At 40.8% G+C, this 25,670-nt stretch overlaps 1 protein-coding gene across 5 annotated transcripts in view; it reads right to left on the reverse strand.

Annotated features, from left to right (window-relative positions):
* phf14 (PHD finger protein 14) overlaps positions 1-25,670 on the reverse strand; it is a 115,427-nt gene that overhangs the window by 40,284 nt on the left and 49,473 nt on the right. For all 5 annotated transcript variants that reach the window (XM_088328184.1, XM_088328182.1, XM_088328180.1 and 2 more), the window contains 2 exons: positions 20,595-20,701; positions 336-431 (listed from right to left, as the gene is read on the reverse strand). In XM_088328184.1, the coding sequence (XP_088184310.1) occupies positions 336-431; positions 20,595-20,701 (203 nt within the window). The remainder of the gene's footprint in view (positions 1-335; positions 432-20,594; positions 20,702-25,670) is intronic.

Below are 25,670 nucleotides of genomic sequence, written 5' to 3' on the forward strand. Positions count from 1 at the left end.
AACACTGCTTTACACTCATCAGACTGGCAGAAAATTAGAAATACAGTGTCTCAATTTTAAGGATTTGTAAATAATCCAATTTTCCCAAAATTAGAGGCCCATCACACCGAATAATATTGATGACTAATTTGTTGCCATTAAAATAATTAGATGCTTATTTTTACAAGTGTACATAATAGGGACCAGAAACTGTAAGAGGTTTCCCAGTTAAAAAATAAATAAATAAATAAGTAAACATAATTGTGGCACAACAACCGTGTATTACCACTACCATCTGCTTCAGTCACAGGGCGTTAAATGGATGACGGTGATGTGTAAAGAGGCTGAGGTGATACCTGGCCAAGAATGTCCCCGAGTAGAGTCCACATGGCCTGACCTTCACTTTGCAGATCACCATTGGTGTTCAGCAACTCTTCAAGAGATTCACAAAGCTTTATGTATTGAAGCACAAGAAATGGGATGACAAATTAGGCAAAGGACATCCATAGTTATTCTGTCATGTGCAAGGATTATTAATTTACAACGAATACACAAGTGTGAATGGCGCGTCATCGCTATCATCCTGTCGGGATTTTTCTCGCTTTTATTTTGGAAATTGTTAGGATTGAAACAAATTATTCTTTTGCAATCACTAAACAAATTTGCCTCTAGGTGTTGCTTGTGTATTCCACCGTAAATCTTTTTTTCTGTGAAGGATGCTAGATTTTCCTACACTGATGTAAAATTAAATTGTTATTGCTTGAGTTTTTTATAGTTCTGATATGAATTCAAATGCCAAGAAAATGTTACAATGAACCAGACCAATGGAAATAGCACACACAAATTATAAACACAGAGAATTAATGAGAAATGGGAAAAAAGGAGAGGCGGGGGCACCGGATATTATGGGAGTTTCCAACCGCTGAGAGTTACCAGCACAAAAAGAGTTTCTCGCTATAATGCCCGTCAATTTAGGGGGATTCCCTTGTACAGAAAACAACGCTCATTCCCAAGAACCAGCAGACATGGTGTTAAATTTGAAACCGTCCTCCTACTTGATTTAGTCTCGTAATCTTGTTGGTCGCAATGTGTGGCCCATGTGCTGAACTCAACGCCGCAGGGCAGGCCTGCACGGCCACATCAAGCACCCACGATGCGAGGCAGTAGACAAAAGCCAGTAGGATAAATGAATAAACTATCAATCAGTTCCTCTGTAATGGACCAGGGACGCTTGACCAGATCATGCCTATATGTGTGGTCTAAGATATCTGATCAAGCCTCTATGGGCGTGGTCTTAGGTATCTGATACTCACAGTACCGGGTCATGAAAGTTGCTAAACTTGTTAGAAAGCCAAAGAAGTGAGAAATTGTGTTATGTTCTGTACTTGAGAATGACCCTCCAATCAACATAATTATGTACGGTGAGAACATTATTTTATCAATACATTGCATTTGATGTTTTAATTACATTCAAAACTTCATGTTATCTGATTTCATTATGGCACATGATGAATTGGTACGTTCGGTAACTGTCCAAAAAGGGGACGCAGTTTTTCCATCCATTCCAAAGTTCTGAGTTACTTGGAAGTCAATTTTGTGCTGGGCTTATTTGCTCTACAGTCCCCCCTTTTTGGTGAAGGAGGCAGCTCCTCAGGTTGCGTCCTTCAGCACAACTTCCAAAAGTCCACGGCTAGGCACCGCTTGCAACAGTTCCGCTGGGAAGTCGCCTGTCGGGTGCATCCCTCGACGCAGCTTGCAGTATTCCCCCAGAGTTGTCTCACAGGGAAGTCCTTTTGTGGTGCCTCTGAAGGAAATCCTCTTTGGGTGCCTTTTCTAGGCACCGCTTGCAACAGTTTAGCTGGGAAGTCCTCTTAAGGTGCTTTTCCCAGGCACCGCTGGCAACAGTTCCACTGGAAAGTCCTCTGGGAAGGTGCATCCCTTTAGGAATGCCTCTCCTAGGCACAACTTTGAGTAATCCACCAGAAGTCTCATATAAATCCTTTTGGTTGCTCCTCTTTGTTACCGCTTGCAGGCATTTGTTGGGGAAGTCCTTTGAATAGCTTTTCTTTGTCAAAACTTTAAGGCAGTCATCTGGGCAGGAGCAGTGTACCTTGAGGTGATAAACAGACAACATGCTGCAGGTTCTATCCCCCCCAAACCCCACCCCGGAACTCATTGAAAGGGTCACACCAAGGAGGTGTGTGTTTTGAGACTCTTTTGAGGGTACGGTTCAGCGCGAAGGTATGGTAAGGGTGGAAGTAGGGCATTACAAAATGGAACGATTAAGCCCATACATAAAGTCTACACTAAGCTGCAACCCGAAAAAAAAGAAAGGAAAAAAAGCAAAGGTTACGAAAAAACAAAGGATCAACACCAACCGACAATAATTTTTAAAATTGCCCTAAGCAAGTTTTTCTAACCTAACAAAGGTCTCTATGACTACTGGGCGGGACGTGTGGAAGGTGGGAGTTGTTGACGGTTAGGGCGTTCTCAGTAGTGAGAGCCATCATTTTTTAGTCCCGATTCTAAATTATTTGGGTCTTTGTGATCCCGGCGGAATGTGCGAGAGTGTTAGGATTGATGTTTTTGTATAAGCCGTCCCAGTGTCTGGGATCACTGATGCAAGAACAGCGCCATTCAGAGGTTCAGGCCATACCCGACGGTAATCAAAGCAATGAAGACAGTGTTGACAGACAACCAAGAGTGGTAGGAAGGTGGTCTAGGGGGCCAGGGAGGCGGCCTGGATAGTTATTAATGTGTTGTCCACAGTAGTGATATCAATAGCTTGGCTTCCCTTAAATTGAATCAAATCGGGTGTTTTGGTGTCAATCTGGATTTGGTCATGATTAAAACATTCAGATATTTCTATTTCGTATGCGTAAGTGTCAGTGGGTACTGGATATAACGCTAGGTCATCAACGTGTAAATCACGCACCACTATGTACACTAATCCACATAGTCTGACTTATTAGTTCATTTTGGGGTCTTAAGGACAAGAGGGACAAATGATCTTTAAATGAACCATGCTAAATTATGATACTGCTCACATGACCAGCCACGACTCTAAAAAGAAGAAAAAAAAATGGGCTTGGTTTTTAAACTGGCCTCTTAATCAAGAATTATGTCCGGTCCATCATCGGACCTGGCTTACACCACATCGTTGTCGCGGCACACTGTGGTTTGGATTAAACGGTTGAAACTGGTGGCAAACCAAAGATCCTTTAACGTACATTACCACGTCTTTTTGCATGTGCGGCCAGTAAGCCATCTGCTGGAGTGCCGCGACAGTAGCTCTGAGCCCACAGTGTAATATGGTGCGTCGTGGGCATATGTTAGCAATACCCCTATTTTGGCACCACCCACTACAGCAGGGGTCGGGAACCTATGGCTCTTTCTATGAGTACCTGTGGCTCAGAGACAAACTTGATTGCATGCAAATTTTCTCCATCTCGTCCAAAACGTAAGCTACTAATCCTGTTCAGATACACGCAAAGCCAAACCAAAGCTAATAATAAAGCAGTACTTTGCCGAATATATAGGGCACATTTTTCACTACAATTTACAGTCAAGGTGTCACAAAAAAAAAAAAAAAAAAAAAAAAAAAAACTCGTTCTGGTTGTACACTGCTAAAGAATCCGTTATATAAAACCTCACTATATTATCTGTCTTCAGTGTTCAGATACCTTATGATGAATCCACAGAACAAACTGTAAATACGCCAAAACACCGGAAGAGAACTTAGTTTTTTGATTGGGTGAGTGGGAGGGATGGGTGGAGCTATGCAAAAAGTGCAAGTACTCCCTCCCATCTCTCGCCCTACGCCGTCTGCGCCATAGATAAGCACATCAGGCTCCCTGTTTGCAGAATGTTGTGACGGTTTTACAAAATAACTGCTTACATCTGGTTTTGAAACCAATATGTATGAAAAAAAAGGGTCAAAATGAGTTTAACCGATCTTGAGTAATTGCAAGAAAGAGACAAGTTTAAAGTGGTATGTTTGTTGATTTTGGGACACGGGCTCTGGCATTATTCTCTTTTCATAATTTTTATCAAATCATCAAAAATAAATGTGCTGAAGACTAAGCTTTTGTCTGGGGCGCGGGTTTAGCGATTTAGTAAATTTGTCTCATAATATATGGTGTGGCTCTTTCCCAAAATAAAATTGATATATTTTGCTTTTATGGCTCTTTGAGTCAAAAAGGTTCCCGACCCCTGCACTACAGGGTAGGCGGCACCGGAGAGTCATAAACGAGAAGGCCCTCTAACAGACGCAACCTATGCTTGACACTGACCAGGTGCGTCAGATCATTGTCAACTGGTCCTGTAGCAGGTGTGATGGGGTGAGCGTCCGGATCTGACGCATGGTGAACAATTGCGAATACTGCTGGGTCACCTGCCTGTTGGCTTTCCAAGTCAGCCGTTTCTATCTTCGGAATGCACGCGACAGGGACCGTCTGGGACGGTCCTGACTCATCAAAGGTAGTCAAAGCTTCCCTTCTCAATGTGGTCTGGCGGTGCGTGAGGACAAGAAGGTCTTGGGTGGGCATAGTTTGCCTAATTCTCTCGAGCGCACAGTATGGACAAAAGGGGGTAATTCCCCTTTGATGTTGTACACTAATGACTGGTAAGTGTTGGTGAGGTCTTTACAAACCTGGTTTGGGTCTCAGGTTCTTGTGGTTGCGTGAATGGGTTGTTTCCCAGACCCAGACCTCAGTAAAGGAACCCACTAAGGGGTGCTTCAGGGAAAGTCCCCTGTAACTCAGCATTGAGCATCTATGTTCCAGTATTCTTTTTGACCGCGCAAGTTCACCCTCTTTTCCGTGCTGCTTTCCCGCGAGACGGGGAACCTCTGATTCCATGCAAACCGATTGAGCACGTTTTGCGTGAATAGCCTCGATGTCAGCACAGTATTAAACCTTTAAAATTTTATTCTGATGTCGGATACGCTCTGCATCTGAAAGAACAGTAGTAAACTGTACCTCGGTTTGGTGAAGGTCACTTCCTTTACGGGCCGCTCAGCCACTTCTGTGTTTTCCAACTTTAATTGGTTAATTTTTCTATTAAGAGTTTTGTTTGGGTCCGCTTCTCACTTTCAGCTGAGGTGAGGGATTCACACTAATCGCATTTACATAGAGAGGGCTTGAACTCAGCGGAAAGCGAGTCGCCGTCTTCAAAGGCAGCAAGTTCTAAGCGGGTTTTTTCACCGTGTTCTTCAGAGTGGACGAGTTTTCTTTGGGTCTTGTCTAATTGCGAGCCACCTTTTTCATTGGAAGTCATCAGATCAAGAAACCGGCTTCTCTTACTGCACTCAACTTTAAATAGGCAATGAGGTTGAAGGTCAGCCCTCCGAGTATTTTTATTTGGGTTTATCCTTTAAGGGTTTGTTTGTTGCTTTGCTCATCAACTGTTTTGGCTCCCTGAATTGTTTTGGCATAGTCCGGTAGTCTTTTATGGGTTATGTGTTAGACTAGTTGAGAAAGTGTTTCCAAGTTCTCAGCCTGTGGAAATAATCCCCTTGGATCGCACAAAAAATAAACACAAACCCTGGTAAACGAATCCCCCCCAAAAAATTAAATAAATAAATAAAATCAAATAAACAAAAATGGAAAAAATAAAAATCACAATATTAACAGAATGAAAGAAAAGTGTTTATAAGTATGGAAAACCACAGAGTGGAAGTTAATCAGAAGCTTGCGTTAAATTAATTTAATGCAATTAACTGAAGTGGGTTTTTTCTCTTTTTTTCTATGCAAAGCCAGTTCAGTTTGGAATTACAGTTGTCACTGTTGTATTAATTGTCTTCCTATCAATAAGCTGTTCAGATGCTTAGGCGATAGGGCAGGCCCAGCAATTTTTTTTAATTGAATTAAAGTGCTAGGCTTAAAGGTGAAGTACATCCAACTTAATGGAAAACCTCCAAAGTTTAAAAAACAATATCTATCTATCTATCCATCTACCTTGGTCATATCCCTCAAGAGGGGTGACCGACAGCAAGACAACACATACAATAACAAAGAAAATAAAAGGGAAAAAAATAGCAAAAAAAACACACAGAAACATTTTTGGACCATGGCCAACCCAATTGCCCAAACACCCAAACAAGTTAGGCACCTTGGCACCCAAGTTGGTCATGCTTTCGTCCCTCCAGATGAAACGTGACACCAGAAAGCGGCCATGTCACTCGGGTCAGGGTGACACAACACACTATTTTGTTCAACAGCAGGGCCCGACAGCTTTCACTGGTTTACCCCTGCCGCATCATACGGGTGCCCAGCCCATCCTTAAGAACGCATCTACAATCCCACTATCCTTTCACAACACCTCTCCATTCCTTTCTATCACTAACAAGACCTATAGCTTCCATTATATTTAGACCTCTTTCCTGCAGTGCACTCATAACACCATTCATCCACGTCAATCGCGGCCTTCCTCTTGGTCTCCTTCCATTGACTTCTGCTCTGTAGATCCTCTTCAACATTCTCTCCTCATCCATCCTCTCCATGTGTCCAAACCAACCGAGTACTCTCTTATCAACACGCTTGCTCAGTTCCACAACTACTCCAGTTCTATCTCTCACAATTTCATTTCTCAATCTATCCAATCTTGTCACTCCTACCATAGTCCTCAAACACTTAATCTGTAAAACATTCAATTTCCTTCTTAAATCTGCGTTCAGGCTCCAAGTCTCTACACCATACAACACAGTCGACACAATTACGCTCTCATACAGTCCCCTCTTAACATCCATACTCATACTCTTGTTGTTCATCACTCTCCTCAGAGCACCCAAAATCTTGCTTCCTTGATTTACTCTGTGCAATACTACGCACTCCATTCCACCAACTGCAGCCACATCACAACCCAAGTACCTAAAGCTTTCAACTTCTTCCAGCACCTGTCCATGCAACCTTATTTCTAACGTCATGCCCACTCCATCATGTGAACACTTCATCACCTTACTGATCTGCATTTATATAGCTCTTTTCAAGTCAATGACTTCTCAAAGCGCTTTACAATGTGCTCCACATTTCCCAATAGCGGCCTTGCAGCCATGTAAGGCGCTAACCTGCTTATTGAGGGTATTAGGGGTTCAGTGTCTTACCCAAGGACACTTCGACATGTAACACGGACGAGCCGGGATTCGAACTTGGATCCCCCAAGACGAGCGCTCTACCTCCTGAGCTACTGCCGCCCGTACTCTTCCCAACATTGACACATAACTTACGCCTATCACACACTCTTCCAAACTCCATTACCAACCTTCTCAATGTTTCCTCAGAATCAGCCACAAGTGTTGTCATCTGAAAACAACAACTGTCTTACCTGCCACACCGTTCCACTAGTAATCCATCATCTCTGCACCTCTGCCGAATACTCTTACATTCACCTCTCTCACCACACCATCCATGTACACATTAAACAGCCATGGTGACATCACACACCCCTGGCTCACACCAGTCAACACAGGGAACCACTCACTTGTCTCACTCCCTACTCTTACACATGCTCTGCTGTTCATATAAAAACTCTTCAATGCTTCCAACAACTTTCCACCCACTCCATACATCACCATTACTTGCCACAACGCCTCTCTATCAACTCTGTCATACGCCTTTTCTAAGTCAATGAGAGCCAAATAGATAGATAGATAGATAGATAGATAGATAGATAGATAGATAGATAGATAGATAGATAGATAGATAGATAGATAGATAGATAGATAGATAGATAGATAGATAGATAGATACTTTATTCATCCCCGTAGGGAAATTCACACTTCCAGCAGTCTATCCCGTTGTTTAGTAACAGATTAACATGATGCCCTAGGGGTGCTTGTAGCAGAGTGGATGACGTCACGCCAGTCCAAAGGTTCGACATCCCTGCGGCAGATGGAAAACTTTTCTTTGTGAAAATCCAGGGATACACCACCTCGTGTTAGCAAGTCCGCCTCCTCTCCGATTCCCCCCGGCTTTCGTGTCTCTGTTTAGCGGCGTTGAAGCCAGATAGCTCCGGGTAGCTCCGGGTGGCTACACGTTAGCGTCCGGAATGCTAAACGTGAGCCACGTTTCCGCAAAACACAGCTACTAAACATCCTTACCTTTTGCAAAATATTTTTCACACACCTGTCGTACTGCAAACACCTGATCCACACATACTCTTCCTTTCCTGAAACCACTCTGCTCTTCCATCACCACCTCATTCGTTCTTTCTCTCACTCTCTTAATCAAGACTCTTCCATACAGCTCACAGACAACAAACTGATACCTTTCGAATTGCTACATTCATACTTATTATCTTTACCCTTATACAATGGCACCACACATGCACTACACCAATCAACAGGAACCACCCCACTTAAAAAGCATACATTCAACAAGCGTACTAACCAGTCAATCGTAGCTGTGCCACCTTTTTTCAGGCATTCAGCAGTACAACCATCCAACCCAGGTGCCTTCCCCCCTTTCATTTCTTGCACTGCCTCTTGCACCTCCCATGTTTCCACAAGCTTCACATTTAAATCACCCAACACGGGCATTCTCCCCATACCATCGATCGCCTCGACTCTGACTTCTCTCCCATCCTCCACATTTAGCAACTCCTCAAAATACTCTGCCCATCTCGTCCTGACTGCACTACCGCTAACCAGCAATCTACCATCCTTATCTTTCACTTTCTCTTCCTTTCCAGACTCACTGTTTCTTACTCTTTTCACTTATTTACAGAACACTTTTCTCCTTTCCTCAAAGTTCACTCCTATCTTCCGACACCATTCATCATTTGCTTTCTTTTTTGCTGCTTCCACTGCCGCTTTTACCAACCTTTTCTTCACTTTATATCTTTCATACGCATCGACACTCTTATCTTGCAGCCACTCCTCAAAGGCACGTCTCTTTTCTGTCACAGCCTCTCATACCTCATCATTCCACCATTCACTTCCTTTCCTAATACCTCGACCAACATTTCTCATTCCACACACTTCTTTTGCACTCCTCAACACTGCCTATTTAAACCACTTCCATTCCATTTCCACACTCTCACTTTCTCTTCTACTAATCCGTTCATACTCTTCCCTTATCCTCTCTTTAAACTCTCTTTCCTTTTCTGCCTTTTTCAACTCTGACATTTTCACCTCTTCCCTCATACTCTTCTTATAACTAGCCCTCCACGATCCATCTACTCTCAGTTTTCCTTCCACATAAAAATGATCAGACATACCACTTATTTCACCTCTGTAAACATGCACATCCAACAATCCACTTAACATCCCTTTCTTAGCCACTACATAATCCATCAGTGCTCTGTCCACCATCTTGCCACTATCTACTCTGACAAAGGTATACTTATTCACGTCCCTCTTTTTAAACAATGTATTTCCAATCACCAACTCATAATCCACACATAACTCAATCAATTTCTTCCTACTCTCATTTCTTCCTGGTACTCCATATCTACCAATCACATTTTTAACCGTTTCATCACGAACTCTAGCATTCAGGTCACCTAGTATTACCACTTTCCACCCTTCTTTCGCACTTGCCACACATTCAGACACACACAGTCCTTCCTAAACTCCTCTCTCTCCTCAGCGCTTCTTTCTGAACCAGGTCCATATGCATTTATAAACATCCATACTTCTACACCCCGCTTCAACCTCACCCACATCAATCTGGAAGATATCTGTCAGGGTTTCAATGTAAATCTCTTGAATTTCTGTCTCAAGGTAATTAGCTGGTTTTTATATTACTAAATATAAAAACAATGTTTCTCATACACACACACACACACACACATAAAGTAACGTTTCAATAATGAGTGTAATTATATCTCTTGTACTTTTATCAATCTTGTATTATTTTATTTTGAAATCATGTTCTTGTGTGCACTGATCTCTCTGACGCAAAATAAACGTCCCTCTCTCTCTCTGTGGACTTCGACCAGGTCGGACGTGAGTTATTTTCTCTGCCGTTATAATGTAGAATTAAACTATATACATGTATTTTATCTGTGCAAATATAGCCATTAAACAGTCTTAATAATGATCATCTCTCACAATATATCTTTCCACTCCACCAGTTTTTCCTTTGCTTTCTCATTCACAAGCACAGACACTCCTTCTCTAGCATGTCCACCCGTAACTCCAGACCTTCTGATGAGGGGGGTGAGGGACAAACAGAGTTGCTGGATACAACCGGAATGTTTGATGTTTGATCTTACATTACACATAGTCCTATAACTAGGGTTTGTGAGACCTTTCGGTCTCCCGCCCCCCTTTCTTTGCCTTGCTGTCTCTTAGGAAGTAGAGATAGAGAGGAGAGGATCCCCAGTCCCCTCGCTCCCTCCACTTTAGTCGCCTCTTACAACACACAGCGGACTATGGTGGGAGAATTCTCTTACCTCTCACAAGGAGAGGGCCCCTCACCACAGGAACAAGGAATATGCAGGAGAGAAAAGAAAAAAAAGAAAGAAAGAAAAAAAAATCCCTTTTCGAGTTGAGAAATGATTCGGCTTCTTTAAATAAACTACAATTAAGGGGTATAAAACCAAACAATAATGAAATAAACTGGGTTATCAAAACGAAAAAATGAAAGCTAATTTGTAGCCTTGGGCGTGTATAAGAATTGCGTTTCAGAACTAGCTAAGCTATTGGTCTCTGATTAGCACGCTTTCCTACGCTAAGCTAATTACCTACTTAGGCTGCAGCTAATAACATGAGATGCCGCGACACGACAATGGCTATTAATGTTCTGATGCTGTCGTTAGCTATCAGTAAAAACCCTGAGCTAAACTGGGTTAGCCACCCCCAAGCGGGGAAAGTGTGTTAAATAAAGTTAGTGGACACAAGGATGATACCGATTGAAATTGTATTTCAACATAAACTTTAGTAGTAACGCTGTAAAATGGAGGCTTCGAACATCGGGCTAAGGGTAAAATGTCTGCAATTAGTGTAATATAAAATTTACCATGTGCTACTGCAGCATGTTCATCGGTGCAAGAAATGTATTCAAGTACTAATTCAAACCCACCTTTCCTGCTAATTTATTAACACGACTGCTACAACTATTTATTACTCCCATCATAACATTTCACTTATTAACTTGCATAAATAAAAAGTGTTTCTTCCAATCGATAATGCAGTTTTGGGGTTGGACAATATTGGACATTTTTAGCTAGACTCATAGCATTGGTTATTTCTTTGTGCCTTTGCGAAATTTTTTCGTACGGCGTGAAGGGCGCAAATGCTGCTTTGAAGGTTTGTCTTAGCAGTCTAGTCTTTTACTTCTAATCCTTTTTGACATGCCGTGTTATTGTAATATGTGATATTTTTTAAGGTGCTGGTACAAATTACTTGTGTTTCCTCTGGACCTAGCGACAATGCAAAATAAATTCTGGAACGGGCGTTTTCTTCTGTGTCACGTCTGCTTCGTCAATAGATCCAAACAAGTGATGTACCGCCCTTCTAAGGTGCAAGCCTTGTTTCATAGTCGTTTGTTGACTCTGGGACTATGTTTACGGAGTCTGCCATGACACTCAATGAGCTCACATGGTGGGTGTGGCATAGTGTGGTGCTTGCAAACTTTTAATTGCGTTTATTGGCTAGTGTTATTATTAAAACTTGCTTCCGATTGTTTGGTGCTTTTAAAATTCGAACAGTAACAAGTGTGGTTGGCCAAAATTCCATTACTCACTACAAAACCTTGAAAGAAAGCAGTGCTTTGCGGTTTCACAACCGCAATACGTTCAAACTTCTGACTTCGCCTACGGACTGCCGTCCCCCTACCACTCCCTTCTTTCTCACCGCCGCCCCAGATCTTTCCACCGCCCCCAGGGGGGGCTGTACTGCCCACTTTGGGAATCGCTGTCCTAGAATTACCCTGTCCCTATTCACTGTCCTATCCATTAGAAGCTAGCATGCCCCCAAAATATGTACTTTACAAAGCTGAGAGTAAAATTGTGCAGTATATAAGTTATGCCTTTTTCATTTTAACAACTTCAAGGTTTAATGAGCTTGCTTGTGTTATTTGCACTAAGTCGTACTTATTGTGTATCACAGGGGTCGGGAACCTATGGCTCGCGAGCCATATATGGCTCTTTCTATGAATATTGATGGCTCAGAGACAAATTTGATTGCATGCAAAATTTCTCCATCTTGTTCGAAACTTGAGTTGTTCATCCTATTCAGGTACACGCAAATCCAATCCAAAGCTAAGCACTCGATGTTACTTCGCAGTATATATAGGGCACGTTATTCACTACAATTTACAGTCAAGGTGTCACACAAAAAAGGGGGGAAAAAACTCGTTTTGGCTGTACAACGCTAAAGAATCCTTTATATAAAAGTTCACTATATAATCTGTGTTCAGTGTTCAGATACCTTATGATGAATCCACAGAACACACTGTAAATACGCCAAAACACCGGAAGAGAACTTAGTCTTTTGATTGGGTGAGTGGGAGGGATGGGTGGAGCCATGCAAAAAGCGCAAGCACTCCCTCCCATCTCTCGCCCTACGCCATCGGAGCCAAAAGTGAGCTCATGAGGCTCCCTATTTGCAGAATTTTGTGACGTTTTTACACAATAACTGCTTGCATCTGGTTTTGAAACCAATATGTTTGAGTCAAAAAGGTTCCCGACCCCTGGTGTATCACTATGTTGTCTGACAGGATTGTTTGAGCACTTACATGCCTTTTTTTGTATTTTAGGATAATTTACTAGAAATACTCAAAATGAGCATTTAGTAATGTGCCCTATCATTATTTGCTATTTTTAGAGAGCAATTTAGTATTTAAATAGTTTTCTTCTTCATTTTGAATTTTGAATGTTTAATTTTTTTTTTTGGGGCCAACTTTCAGGGTTGGGTAGGGTTACTTTAACTGGATTACTTTCAATTACTTTTGGATTACTCCAATACCAAATATGCTAATAAAAGACTAAATGAAATAAATATAAATAAAATACTAAATTTTGCGCAGGCTTGAAGAGTAACGGAATACATGGAACGGCATAAATGATGTTGGCAAGCTGTTAGGATTTATTTTAATTTTGTTTCTGTCGCATTTTATGTTAGTTTTGCCGGAGATCAAAGAGATCAAAGCCAGGAGAGAAAGCTTACCACGTGTTGTGAGTCACAATTGTATTCACAGCAGCACACTGACACTTCAGGAGCATGAAGTAAGGCGTGTGCTGAAAACTGTTAACCCCAGGAAGGCAGCTGCCCCAGATGGAGTACCAGGGAGGGTACTCAGGGACTGTGCTGAAGAGCTGACTGGGGTCTTTACCACCATCTTTAACCAGACCCTGTCACAGGCTACCATCCCCACCTCCACCATCATTCCCATTCCCAAGAAGTCAGCAGTGGAAAGCCTTAACAACTACAGGCCTGTTGCACTTAAGCCTGTGGTCGTTAAGTACTTTGAGAGGTTGGTGTCCCAGCACATCAAGGACTCCCCACCACTCACACTGGACCCCTACAGGGCAAACCGCTCAGCTGATGACGCCATAAAAACCAAACTTCACACCGCGCTGAGCCACCTGGAGCACAGGGGGAGCTACATCAGAATGCTCTTCCTGGACTTCAGCTTTCAATACCATTATCCCAGTGATCCTGGTGCAGAAACTCCCTCACCTAGGACTCTCTTCCTTCAACTGCCACTGGATAATGGACTTCCTCTCAAACCGCCCACAGTCCGTGAAATTCGGCGACCACGTCTCTCCCACCCTAACACTGAACATTGGCTCCCCCCAATGATGTGTACTGAGCCCCCTGCTTTTCACCCTCTATACGTCCGACTGTTCACCGACCCTCTCACAAACACAATTGTTAAGTTTGCCGACGACACTACCATGGTCGGCCTCATCTCTGAAGGGGATGAGGTGGCATACAGGGAAGTCACTGACAACATGGTGTTTCAGAAACAACCTCCCGTTGAACACCACAAAAACAAAGGAACTCATACTGGACTTCAGGAGGAAAAGCAAGGACCCAGCACCACTCATTATCAACGGGGACTGTGTCGATAAAGTCCACTCTTTTAAATTCCTGGGTGCGCACATTTCCGACGACCTCTCCTGGTCTGCAAACACCAGAGCTGTGGTAGGGAAGGCACAGCTGCGTCTCCATTTTTTACGCCTTAACCCAGAAAAAACTGAAATGTTGATTATTGGTCCAGCTCACTGTCGTCATTTGTTTTCAAACATTACCCTGAACCTAGACAAATGTAATATCACCCATAGTGACTCGGTCAAAAATCTAGGTGTTATATTTGATCCTAATCTGTCGTTTCAGTTACATGTGAAAAATATTACTAGAATAGCTTTCTACCACCTCCGTAATATTGCGAAGATTCGTTCAATGCTGTCCCAATCAGATGCAGAGATTTTAATTCATGCGTTTATTACTTCTCGGCTTGATTACTGTAATGTATTGCTTTCTTGTCTCCCGATGTCTAGCATTAAAAGTTTGCAGCTGGTTCAGAATGCGGCAGCTAGACTTTTGACTAAGACTAAAAAGTTTGAGCATATTACACCTGTATTGGCCAACTTGCACTGGCTCCCAGTCCACTTAAGATGTGACTTTAAGGTTCTCTTATTAACAAATAAATGTTTGCATGGGCTTGCACCCTCTTATCTCTCTGATTTGATTTCCCCCTATGTTCCTGCACGGAGTCTGCGCTCGGAAAATGCCGGTCTACTTGTGATTCCGAGAGCCAAGAAGTCTGCGGGCTCGAGAGCGTTCTCCATCCGGGCCCCGGTGTTGTGGAATGCCCTGCCTCTGGAGATAAGATCTCCAACCTCAACGGAAGTTTTTAAATTGAGGCTTAAGACACACTTCTATTCCAAAGCATATGATTGATGCCCACCTCGTATTCTGTTTTGTCCTGTCTTTTTCTGAGGCCTGCCTGGCTGATACGAAGGAGAAGGATGATTTGGGATGGGTCAGCGGACCGGGGTCTGACCTGCAGCATGTCAACCCCTGCATTTACCATCTGGCGTCGTCGTTGATGTCATGATCTTTCCGGACATTTTCAACATCTTACCTAGTGTTTACTATTCTGTGTACAGTAATGCTAATTGTAATTCACCCTGTTCAATCCTGGAAGGGGGATTACCACATGTGAGGTCCTTTCTCAAGGTTTCTCTTTTCTCCTCACACTCAGGTTTTTGAGTTTTTCCTTGCCCGCATGCTGGTTTGCTAGTTTAAGATCAGGTAATTGTGTAATTTTGTAACTGTAATCCTGTGCAGTCCTTTGAGACATTTTTGTGATTAAGGGCTATATAAATAAATTTGACTTGACTTGACTTGACACAAAAAAATGAAACTCTTCACAAACGCTCTTTAAGGCTCGGTCACACAGCCTTTTGCGTCTGTATCGCGGGTAAAATTTTGCGATTTTTTTTTTTGCCCGTGGTTGCCCGCGGTAGAAAATGCGCAGAATTGGCTAACCCGCTGTTTATCCGTGGTATGCCCGAAAAACAGACGCCGGCGACTGTTCTGCTTCCTCATCGCGTCAGGTCCACGTAATTTCCGCGTGTGGACCACCGGTATAAAAGCTGCCGAGCTGGGCTGTAGAAATCATAACCGCTCAAGACACAGTCCCGTGAAGATCAAGATTTCAAGCTATGGCACCGAAGAAGAAGCCAATATGTTATTATTGTAATAGTTTGTCATTTTTATTTTATTATCTTGTTATGAAATTAAAAGAAATGTCAAGAAATAAAAATGGATTAAGACGAGGTCACTACGGTGACGGGGATCCATGTTCACCCCTTGACGTCTCAAGCACAACTGACGTGTGCTCGGCAAATTGCGCTGTATATACGCGGAAAAAGGCGTTTGACCGTCACACGCGTTACACACGCTAATTCACGTGATAACACCACGATACAGGCGCAGAACAAACGTGCTATGACCGTGCTCCACCCGCGATTACCCGCTAAAATTTCGCGTCCTATCCGCGTGTAACCACGCCCTGGCCGCGGCCGTAGCACGTCGTTCCGCGTCTGTACCGCGTCATTACCTCGTGTGTACCACGTGTGCCGCCCGCGGTTACCCGTGGTCTAAAGTTTTGAGCAGCGCAAAACTTTTTCGCGGGGCTAACCGCGTGTGAATTTCTTGCCGCGTGTTAAGCACTGCTCTATCTCGTCTGTATCGCGATCTCAAAGCGTCCAACAGCGTCTGCTTCACGGGCAGAAATTTCTGGCCGTGATTCAGCCTTGATACGCCCGTGAAAGGCTGTGTGACCGGGCCCTTAAGAAGGAATACCAATGCAAACACACTAATTTATACATATGTAAAATTGTATTCATGCCTATGCTTACCTAGCACAATGTTGCCTGGGGTAACAACGTAATCTCAAGGTAAATTAGCATGTCACTTAGTTCTCACGAAAGAAAAACCTAGCACAGAAAAAAACTTTTCTTTCAAAAATCGAAAATCGCATTGAAATTACAATAAATAATTTCAGTTTTTTTTTTGTTTTTTTTTAAATCATGCGGCCCTCGTTTCGGGTATTGATAGGTGTGGTTAAAGGCAAATTATATCAAGTTACAATCACGCCCAGTTGCCTTACATTACAGTAGAAAACAAGCCAACCACGCTGTTTTTCTATTCAAATTGTGCCAACCAGGGTCCTAAATTATTTATTTATTTCCTTTCCTATCCTTATTTTTGTTATGTGCTCTTTTCATGTTTCTTCTGTAGTTGATTAGTCAAGACATTTTCTTAAATTCAAGTGGTTGTGCCTTAAATAGGATACGTTGAACTTTAAGTTGTGTAGAAAATCCCTCATATTAACTAGAATGTTTTTAATTTGTTTGCCTGATTAAATGATCTAAAAAAACATATGTGATGATCCTGAACAGTGAGCCAAGTATAAAAAGTTAAACTCACCTCTTGAATATAAAGGTTCAAGCGATTATTTGCACAAATCCTTTATTGACCACCAACATTTATTACACTATTTAAAATGTCTCAGATGCAAAAAAAAAAACCTTTACTGATGCAATTATTCTGATTGAAATGCATTCTCCTGTTCGTAGTAACAGTAACAGACTATTGAATTGATTAGTCGAATGATTGGATAATTATTTATTTATTTATTTTAGACTTAGCATGAAGTTGAATTTATTATGTGTCAAATGTTTATAAGCATAAGAAAAAAAAACAGAAACATGAAAAATACATCTTGCAGATTAGAACAACAAATTATATCAAAATGCCCTAATCTAAAACTAATGAGGCACAGTTTTTGGCCTTTAGAGACATAAATCCATAAATCAACCTGTCCATTTTTCAGTGACTAACTAATAAATTAAAATCATCAAGTTATCATTTTTTTATCGCTGCAAAACAACAACAGACCCATTAGCAACAGGATGGCAGTAAATGAGTAAAAATATGTTCATTTTCTGAAGTATATTCAGTGCATTGCTGTGTACATAGCCGCTTTCTGGTGTCCCATTTCATCTGGAGGGACGAAAGCATGACCAACTTGGGTGCCGAGGTGCCTAACTTGCTTGGGTGTTTGGGCAATTGGGTTGGCCATGTTCCAAAACATTTTGTGTGTTTTTTTTTGTTATTTATTTCCCTTTTATTTTCTTTGTTATTGCATGTGTGTGTCTTGCTGTCGGTCACCCCTCTTGAGGGATATGACCAAGGTAGATAGATAGATAGATAGATAGATAGATAGATAGATAGATAGATAGATAGATAGATAGATAGATAGATAGATAGATAGATAGATAGAATATTCAGTACAACTGCAAAGTCTCTATCGAAAGTACTAAACAAATAAACAGTCATCTTGGCTGCTTAATGCATATTTTTGGTCAGCCAGGCTCCCGTATTTCTACCGATTGGGCTGGCTAGCCTGAGGTGTCCCAGCTGGGTTAGCCCATTAGCTCTCTGTGTGTTATTTCTGCCAGTTTGCCACATTTTGGCTGCTCACCATTTTTTATATATTGCAGCACCCACCTACGACAATAATAATAATAATAATAATTTCCTTGTATTGTCATTCTGTGTAACAATGTACACAGAACGAAATGTCGATTGCACCTGACCCGATGCAGCCGCAGCCAAGAGAGGGCGCCGCCGACCACTTTTTAAGTCTTAGGAATGACTCGGCCGGGGCGCGAACCCGAACCTCCCAGTCTCAAAGCGGGCGCCTTACCATCTAGGCTACAATGCGAGGCATTATCAACAAAAACTACCTAAACTTTGATTAAAACGCTCAAAATCTTTTCGACTATTTAACATGTAAACCAATATGGTGACTGGCTTGCTAGGGTGCTGCTGTGCTTCACCTGACGTCAGAGCTCAGGAAGTCACAGACGAGACAGACCGTCTTCAAAATTAATTATCTCGTAAAATAATAAGAATACACCAATGAGATATAAATAGATATTATGCAAAATCATCTGATATTTTCACATGTTGTATGTTTTATAATTTGGGCATCACTTTGAGATGTGATTTTTAAGGTTATGTTGGTATTATACAAAATTTGGCATTGACTTTTCCCTAATATCTTTCAAATTTAATTTGTCCCTATGTTCCTGCTCAGAGCCTTCGCTGGTCTACTAGTGACCCCAAGAGCCAAGATCAGATTTATCTTTACGTTCGAGAGTGTTCTCAATTCAGACCCAGGTGCTGTGGAATACTCTGCCCTCTGAGAGTTGATGTGGAACCTCAATGGAACTGTTTAATCAAGGCTTAAAATTTATATTTTATCACTTACAAATGACCTATATTTCATGTTGACAATGACTGTGTGTTGCAACATTCATTGCAGCCTGATCATCCTGGAAGGGGGATTACCTCGTTGCAGTCCCTTCCCAAGGTTTTTTTTGTTTTTGTTTTTCTCATGTTGAGGTTTTGAGTTTTGTCTTGCTCTTATGTCGTACTTTGTAATAGTCTGTGATCTGTACAGCTCTTTGACACTTCTTGTGATTAAGGGCTATACAAATAGACATTACTTGACTTTGGAGTGCATGCAGTTAATTTCAAATATGTTTGTCAGGCACAGTATTGCATAACGCTCATGCTCTCTTTCCTAGCAAAATAGGGAATGTACCATGCATGTCATCAAAACTGTGTTGGCATGAATGTGACTTGAATTTTATTGAGGAGAGTCAGACTCAATTTAATTAAAACAAATGCGAAACATTAACTGTCTATATAATTGTTTTGAGACCTGAGACAGGCTGTGAAAAATGTCTTCACAGTTACATGACAGGTCGAGATTAGACAATATATAGTTAATACGAAAATATGTTTGTAAAATATTTTTTAGTGGGATGAGAGTTTGTTAAGAGATGCCTATATTATCTGTTAAAAGAGAATTTGGTCACGCGCTAGGAAAATGGGCTTTAAAATAATGCTAGTATTATTTTAATATTAACATTGCGTAGAAAAAGCAATGAATTGGATTTCACAAGTAGACATTAGAAAGTGCTAGCCTTTTTCCTTTAACTACTTTTCAATGTTTGTGTGTGGATCTAACATTCACACTTCTCCACAAACCACCAACACCTTATTTTTGGCTTCGATCTGCTTTTCCTTTGATTTTCAGTATGTGCGTGAGCGCACGCGTGGGTGGGTGTGTGTGCATTTATCTCTAAGTTTCAAAAATATGCCTTCTTAATAATAAACATTTTTCTTCAAAAACACAAAGGAATAATGATGATACTGCATCCCATTTTGGATGAAACAATAACAATTTCAAATGTGTTTTCGAAAATGCAATGTGATGACAAATCTAAATCATTGAAAATATTGGCGAAATTATTTGACTTTTAAAATCTCATTCATTATTTTAGAAATACAATGGAACCTCGGTTCTCGACCATAATCCGTTCCAGAACCCTGCTCAAAAACTGATTTGGTCGATCACCGAAAATCGTTTTTCCCATTAAAAGTAATGTAAAATCGTTTTAATCCATCCAAACACCCTGCATGTTTACCATGAACGTAAACATGAAGCTAACCCAGGCTAATCGTACGTTCGCGTTATCTTCCGTACGAAAGATTACGCTAACATGAACGTGTAAAAATAAAAAAAGGATTATGAATAGGATTTCTTACCTTTGTGGTGGACAGTGGGGAGAGAAAAATCCTCAAAAGTTTTTCAACCTCTTCCAAAACTTGCGGCAGTTGCTTGCTTTTAGCGCTAACTTCCTTAGCCGCATCACTCGATTTCACAGCCTCCTTATTCTTTACTATCGTACTGATAGTAGATTTAGCCATGCTGTATTCACTAGCAAGATCGGAAATTCGTACACCTCTTTCATATTTAGCTATTATGTTTTTCTTAAAGGCAATAGTTGGACGAACAACTTGTCTTTTTTCACCTGTCCTGCTTGCACCGACCTTCTTCAGAGGCATAATTAGGGGCTAAAACACCCGTACGCCGCTCACCATCGCACCCTAGCGTACCGGCGTTCGAACTCCGATTTTTTGACCGAACAGCGAAGCAAGAATTTCTCGAAATTTTTGGTCGAACACCGATTTGTCCGAACTGAGAGGCGTTCGAAAACCGAGGTTCCACTGTATATAATAAAAATAATAAATATATAATAGTACAATAAAATCTAAGTAACTGCAATTTTATGCTTACCTTGTTGTACTCCACATGCAGTTTGTCTTGTTCATTCTCTAGCTTGTCTTTTAAATTCTTCTGTTCAGAGATGTTGTCCTGGATCTGGATCATTCTCATATTACGATCTAAATATCAAGAGGGTAAAACAGCAAAAGGAATGATTACAATCTGTGCAGGAAAATCCCTAGTGAACTAGTGGGCAGGTGCACCTTCTATTGTGTGTTAAGTTTGTATGCTTAAAGATATTTTCTCTGTCATCTGGTATCAAATAAATGCATTCTGGGAGGAAAATATTTCAATAAATACATACAATTATCGAAATAAAATATTTCAACATAATCCTTTCATAATCCAAACAGAATGCAAGTAAGCTTTAGACAAATTATATTTTTTCCTCTTTTAATAGTCTCCTGAGTAAAAGCATTTCTCCCATGGAAATTCCGGTAATTTTTTTTTTCTTCACTAAATGGTGATATGGCTTTATCTTTTATCCCCGAAAATCTAAAATATTAACGAACAACAAAATGTACAAAGCTATGAAAGCTACTGACATGGACTGGATGAAATAAGCCCTGCAAACACTGCAAAATTAAATCAAAAGAGTACCGTATTTTCCGCACTATAGGGCGCACTGGGTTATAGGGCGCACCCCCCAAAAATAGTTTTTGGTCCTATATTTTCCATACATAAGGCGCACCGGATTATAAGGCGCTACAATGGGAACGTCGACAAAACAGTCAGATGATTCAGTCAAACTTTTTACTGCCTTAACATTCCCAAAGCTTGCAAAGAAGCAAATACGTGTTGTAGACACGTGCGGATGCGGTGGCCGTACGATGTCACTCAAATGCATCATTTCAAATATCATTCGGAAGGTTAAAGTCTTGGGATTCAAGAAATGCCAACCATTCCTTAGTTTCTATTTTCTTTTTTGCTCGCAACTTTACTGTGCATATGACAATAAACACTTGGAATTGAGTTTAATTCACTTAACTCATCACAGCAACATCAAGATCGCTCTAAAACAAGATACCGGGAAAATATAAAGCCGCATAGCTCACCTAAGTTCTCACGTTCAATAATGATACGCAATCATGGTCTTCTTACAACCGTGAGTGTATTAAATCCAGGAGAGTAAAATATTTACAAATACAGACTAATGAAACATGTTTCTTTATGGCGTAGTTTAGCAAGCTTGCTTTTCAGTCATCTTTTTCGGCCAATTGCAGGGTTTGTTTTGGCCCTCTAGCCAATCCAAGGCTCCGAATAACTTCAGCCAATAGCGATCGATTTAACGGATGATTGACACATCTTTTTCGGCCAATTGCAGGGTTTGTTTCGGCCCTCTAGCCTATACGAGGCTCCGAATAACTTTAGCCAATAGCGATCGATTCAAAGGATGATTGACACATTGGTTAGCCAATGAAACGCCGGTATATAAATCCCAGCATACACCGCGGACTACTCAACGTTCGGGGGAAAATCAAGTCGGCGGCTGTTGCGTAAGTTGCGAGACCTTGTGATTTAATATTGAGCCATATGTAAGGCGCACTGTATTATAAGGCGCATGGTCAGCTTTTGAAAAAAAATTAAGACTTTTAGGTGCGCCTTAAAGTGCGGAAAATACGGTAATTCAAATGACTTGACAATGAAACGAAAGAAGGGATAAATGAATGGATAAAGTCAAATTTTGAAAAAGGTGAAGGACAGAATGTAGAAATTCCTGAAATAAATGAAAGTAAAACATGTGAATTTGAAAATGCCTAGGAATACATCCGTAATCCAGAAAGATGTAATGGGATTTACAAAATCACATGGTGAAAATGGGGAAAGACTTTTAGATATCAACTAGGAAATTGAGCTACGTCAACAAATAATCAAAGAAACGTAAATAAATAAAGATAATAGAATAGTGTTTGTTCGTATTGATTACAACATAGTGGCACACTGTCCATACCGAGATTACATGCAATAAAATATGTTAAAGTAAAAATTAAGTCAAAAAGAATACTAGAAGGTGGGGGCTGTAGAAACGTCATGCTGCAGTTCTTGCAAGATCAGCAATAAGATTTGAAAACACATTACATGGGGACGTCCGGCTGCTGAAAACAGAATATTTAACAATTAGCTTTGTTTTTGTTTGCCACTTCAATTAATTTAACCTTGGTCAATTCAACTCTCTAATCTATAATTCTGTCTCCTAAACCTGCAGGATCAATGTAGAGAACGTCGAAAGATTCGTCGACGCTTATTTCTAAGACACGGCAACGGAGGTCGCAAAGTAGGACAAAACAACTATAAAAAGAAATAATGACTTGGCGACAGAAACCAAAAATCTGGTGACAACAGACGTTCAAGTGGATGAACTGGAGTCTATCAATCAAAAACCTGACCTGCTAATTGTGATTAAGGGCTATACAAATAAAAATGACTTGACTTGACTTGACTTGACTAAGTATCCTCCGAGACGGAATATGTGAACTGAAGGTATGTTTGGAATTGGTTAACTGACAGATAAGTGACTTCCAACAACACAATTCCAAGTTGCGTTCGTGTATCGTGAAGGTTAATGCGGAGGAAGGAATTAAATAAGAAAACAAAACACTCAAAGAAACGATACTGGATATGCAATCTCTATAGAATGCGAGACAACCTTACTTTTTCTGGACTTCCGAGGAACCTGCCGGATAATCCAGAAGACAGTCAGACAGTTTATGAAAAAATCCTTCAAAATCCCCCCCGGAGAGTTAACATATCGTTTCAAAGGGTACACTGAATTGGAGTAGGCCAGGGAATAAAACCCCTGCCCAAAATTTGAGTACTACAAACAAATGTAATTGTTTAAAGCTCAAAGACTTGAATTAAAAGGCACGTCATTTGGCATAAGTGACCATTTTCCAAAAGAGATGAATTACTTTCTCAAAAATGAGAAAATAAGACAGAATGGCAAACACGCTACAATTAAAAGATCCAAAAGCGCTGTTTTTTGCCAATCAGAACGCAAGGCAGATGACAGCCCTTCTATTTTTTGTATCACACACAATGCAAGCCTTACTAACGGCTCCGTCATCTCAATTTGCATAGGATCGATAGGAACAGAAACAAAGTTATTTATTTTACACGAAGTGACTTATTTGTATTATGCTGTTGTTGGATCGGTTAGTTGTCAGTAAGAGAATTTTGTAAGTTACTGTGGCTGCTTTACTTGCACTTTCTTTGAGTATATCACTGCGCCTTCATTAGCATACCTTGTTAGCATATGTCAAAAACAAGTAGAAGCGAAGGTGGCATTTCGTAATTGAAGTATAACTTTACATTTTCAGATAGATAGGATGTGCAGTTTGTGATCCGTTGTATCAGGTTTGTGAGGCCTGTGATGTAATGTATGTTCCTCGCCGGAGACTCGGAACGGGTGGAGATGGCACCAATCGTTTTGTGAATTTGGAGTGCTGGGTCAATCATTTGTATATCCTCTATACAACATTATCTCTCACAAATATGAATCTATTTCTATGTGTAGTTAGTACGGGGCTACTGACGTCCTCATAAATCGCCAACATTTTGCACCCACCCTTAAAGGGTTAGTAGCGTCTTTGGACACCTTGATGCCATGAATATGACACTGCATATAATAATTGAAACCCTTTTCGACTTTCTTTTGAGATACGTTTGCAAAAGAGGAAGCAATGTTGTGGCTTTGCTATCTGGAAGAGCAACTAAAGATACATGGATACCATAATTATGGTGGGCGCAGCTTAGAGCTCACTGTCGGATCTATTAATTGTGATCGATAAATTGTACATTGACAGCCAATTGTACCGGAATGGCACTTTGATACCCTGGTGCTCGCCAGCAAATAAATATAATTAAAATTTTCTTTCCAACATAATAGCAGACATCTGGCACTTCGAAGAAACCCATCTGCAAAATTGGGTTGGCCATGGTCCAAAAATTCTTGTGTGTGGTTTTTTTGCAATTTTTGTCCCTTTTATTTTCTTTGTTATTGTAAATGTTTGTCTTGCTGTCGGTCACCCCTCTTGAGGGGTATGACCAAGGTAGATAGATAGATAGAAATAAATATTTCTCACCTACACAATAAAGATAAGAACATTTAGACACATGATTGCTATAAACTAGCTGCACAATGCTCCAAACAATATACCAGATGGATTTTGCTGTTATCTTTTTCAAGCATTTTTGGTCAATGTACACTAAATTGTTTTTTAAGGTTGTTATAGAAAAAAAAGTACGGGACATATACGACTTCATATGAATACAGCAGACATTGTCAGGGTGCCATTTTATTCATTTTAGTTTATTTTGTCTTTTATTAGCATAATTGGTATTGGAGTAATCCAAAAGTAATTGAAAGTAATCAAGTTAAAGTAACCCTACCCAACCCTGCCTAAGAACAAATTATCTGGCCTAAAGAAAAATAAGGGAACATTTTGTGGACTGATAAAGGAAAAATCTTCATTTTTATGTCCTGGGGCCACAAACCATGCTTGAGATGAACCCAAAACTCGTGGTCTGGACAAAACTGGTAGTCTGGACATATTTCTCCAACTCTGGTTTTAGGCCCATTTATCAAATACCAGGGATTATGTATCAGTTTGTATATGTCAAGATACTTGAAGAGGTTATGTTGCCTTATGCTGAAGAGGATATGCCCTTGTAATAGCTGTTTCAACAATACAATGACCCCAAACACACCAGTAGACGAGCAAAGTCTTGGTATCCAAACCAATAAAATTAATGTATGGAGTGGCCAGCCAAATCCCCAGATACCAATCCTATTGAGAACTTGTGGGGCAATATCAGAAATGCTATTTGTAAAGCAAAGAAATGTCAATGGATTGTATAATGCTGTTAAGCAATCATGGAGTGAAATGACAACCAAAAGGTGCCTGGGTTGGTTGACTCTATGCCAAACAGATGTGAAGCAGGTATAAACAACTGTGGTCATGCAACTACATATTAGGATTACAAAATACTACCTTTTTGGGGCAAATACAAAATAGTTTTGAGTTTGAGTTTGTATAGTCAACGAATATTTGCCCAACTACACAGCCTTCAGAGCATGTTTATTATGAA

This window comes from Urocampus carinirostris, chromosome 2 (assembly GCF_059441175.1).
Source record: "Urocampus carinirostris isolate Australia breed hairy pipefish chromosome 2, RoL_Ucar_1.0, whole genome shotgun sequence".
In the NCBI taxonomy this organism is placed as follows: domain Eukaryota; kingdom Metazoa; phylum Chordata; class Actinopteri; order Syngnathiformes; family Syngnathidae; genus Urocampus; species Urocampus carinirostris.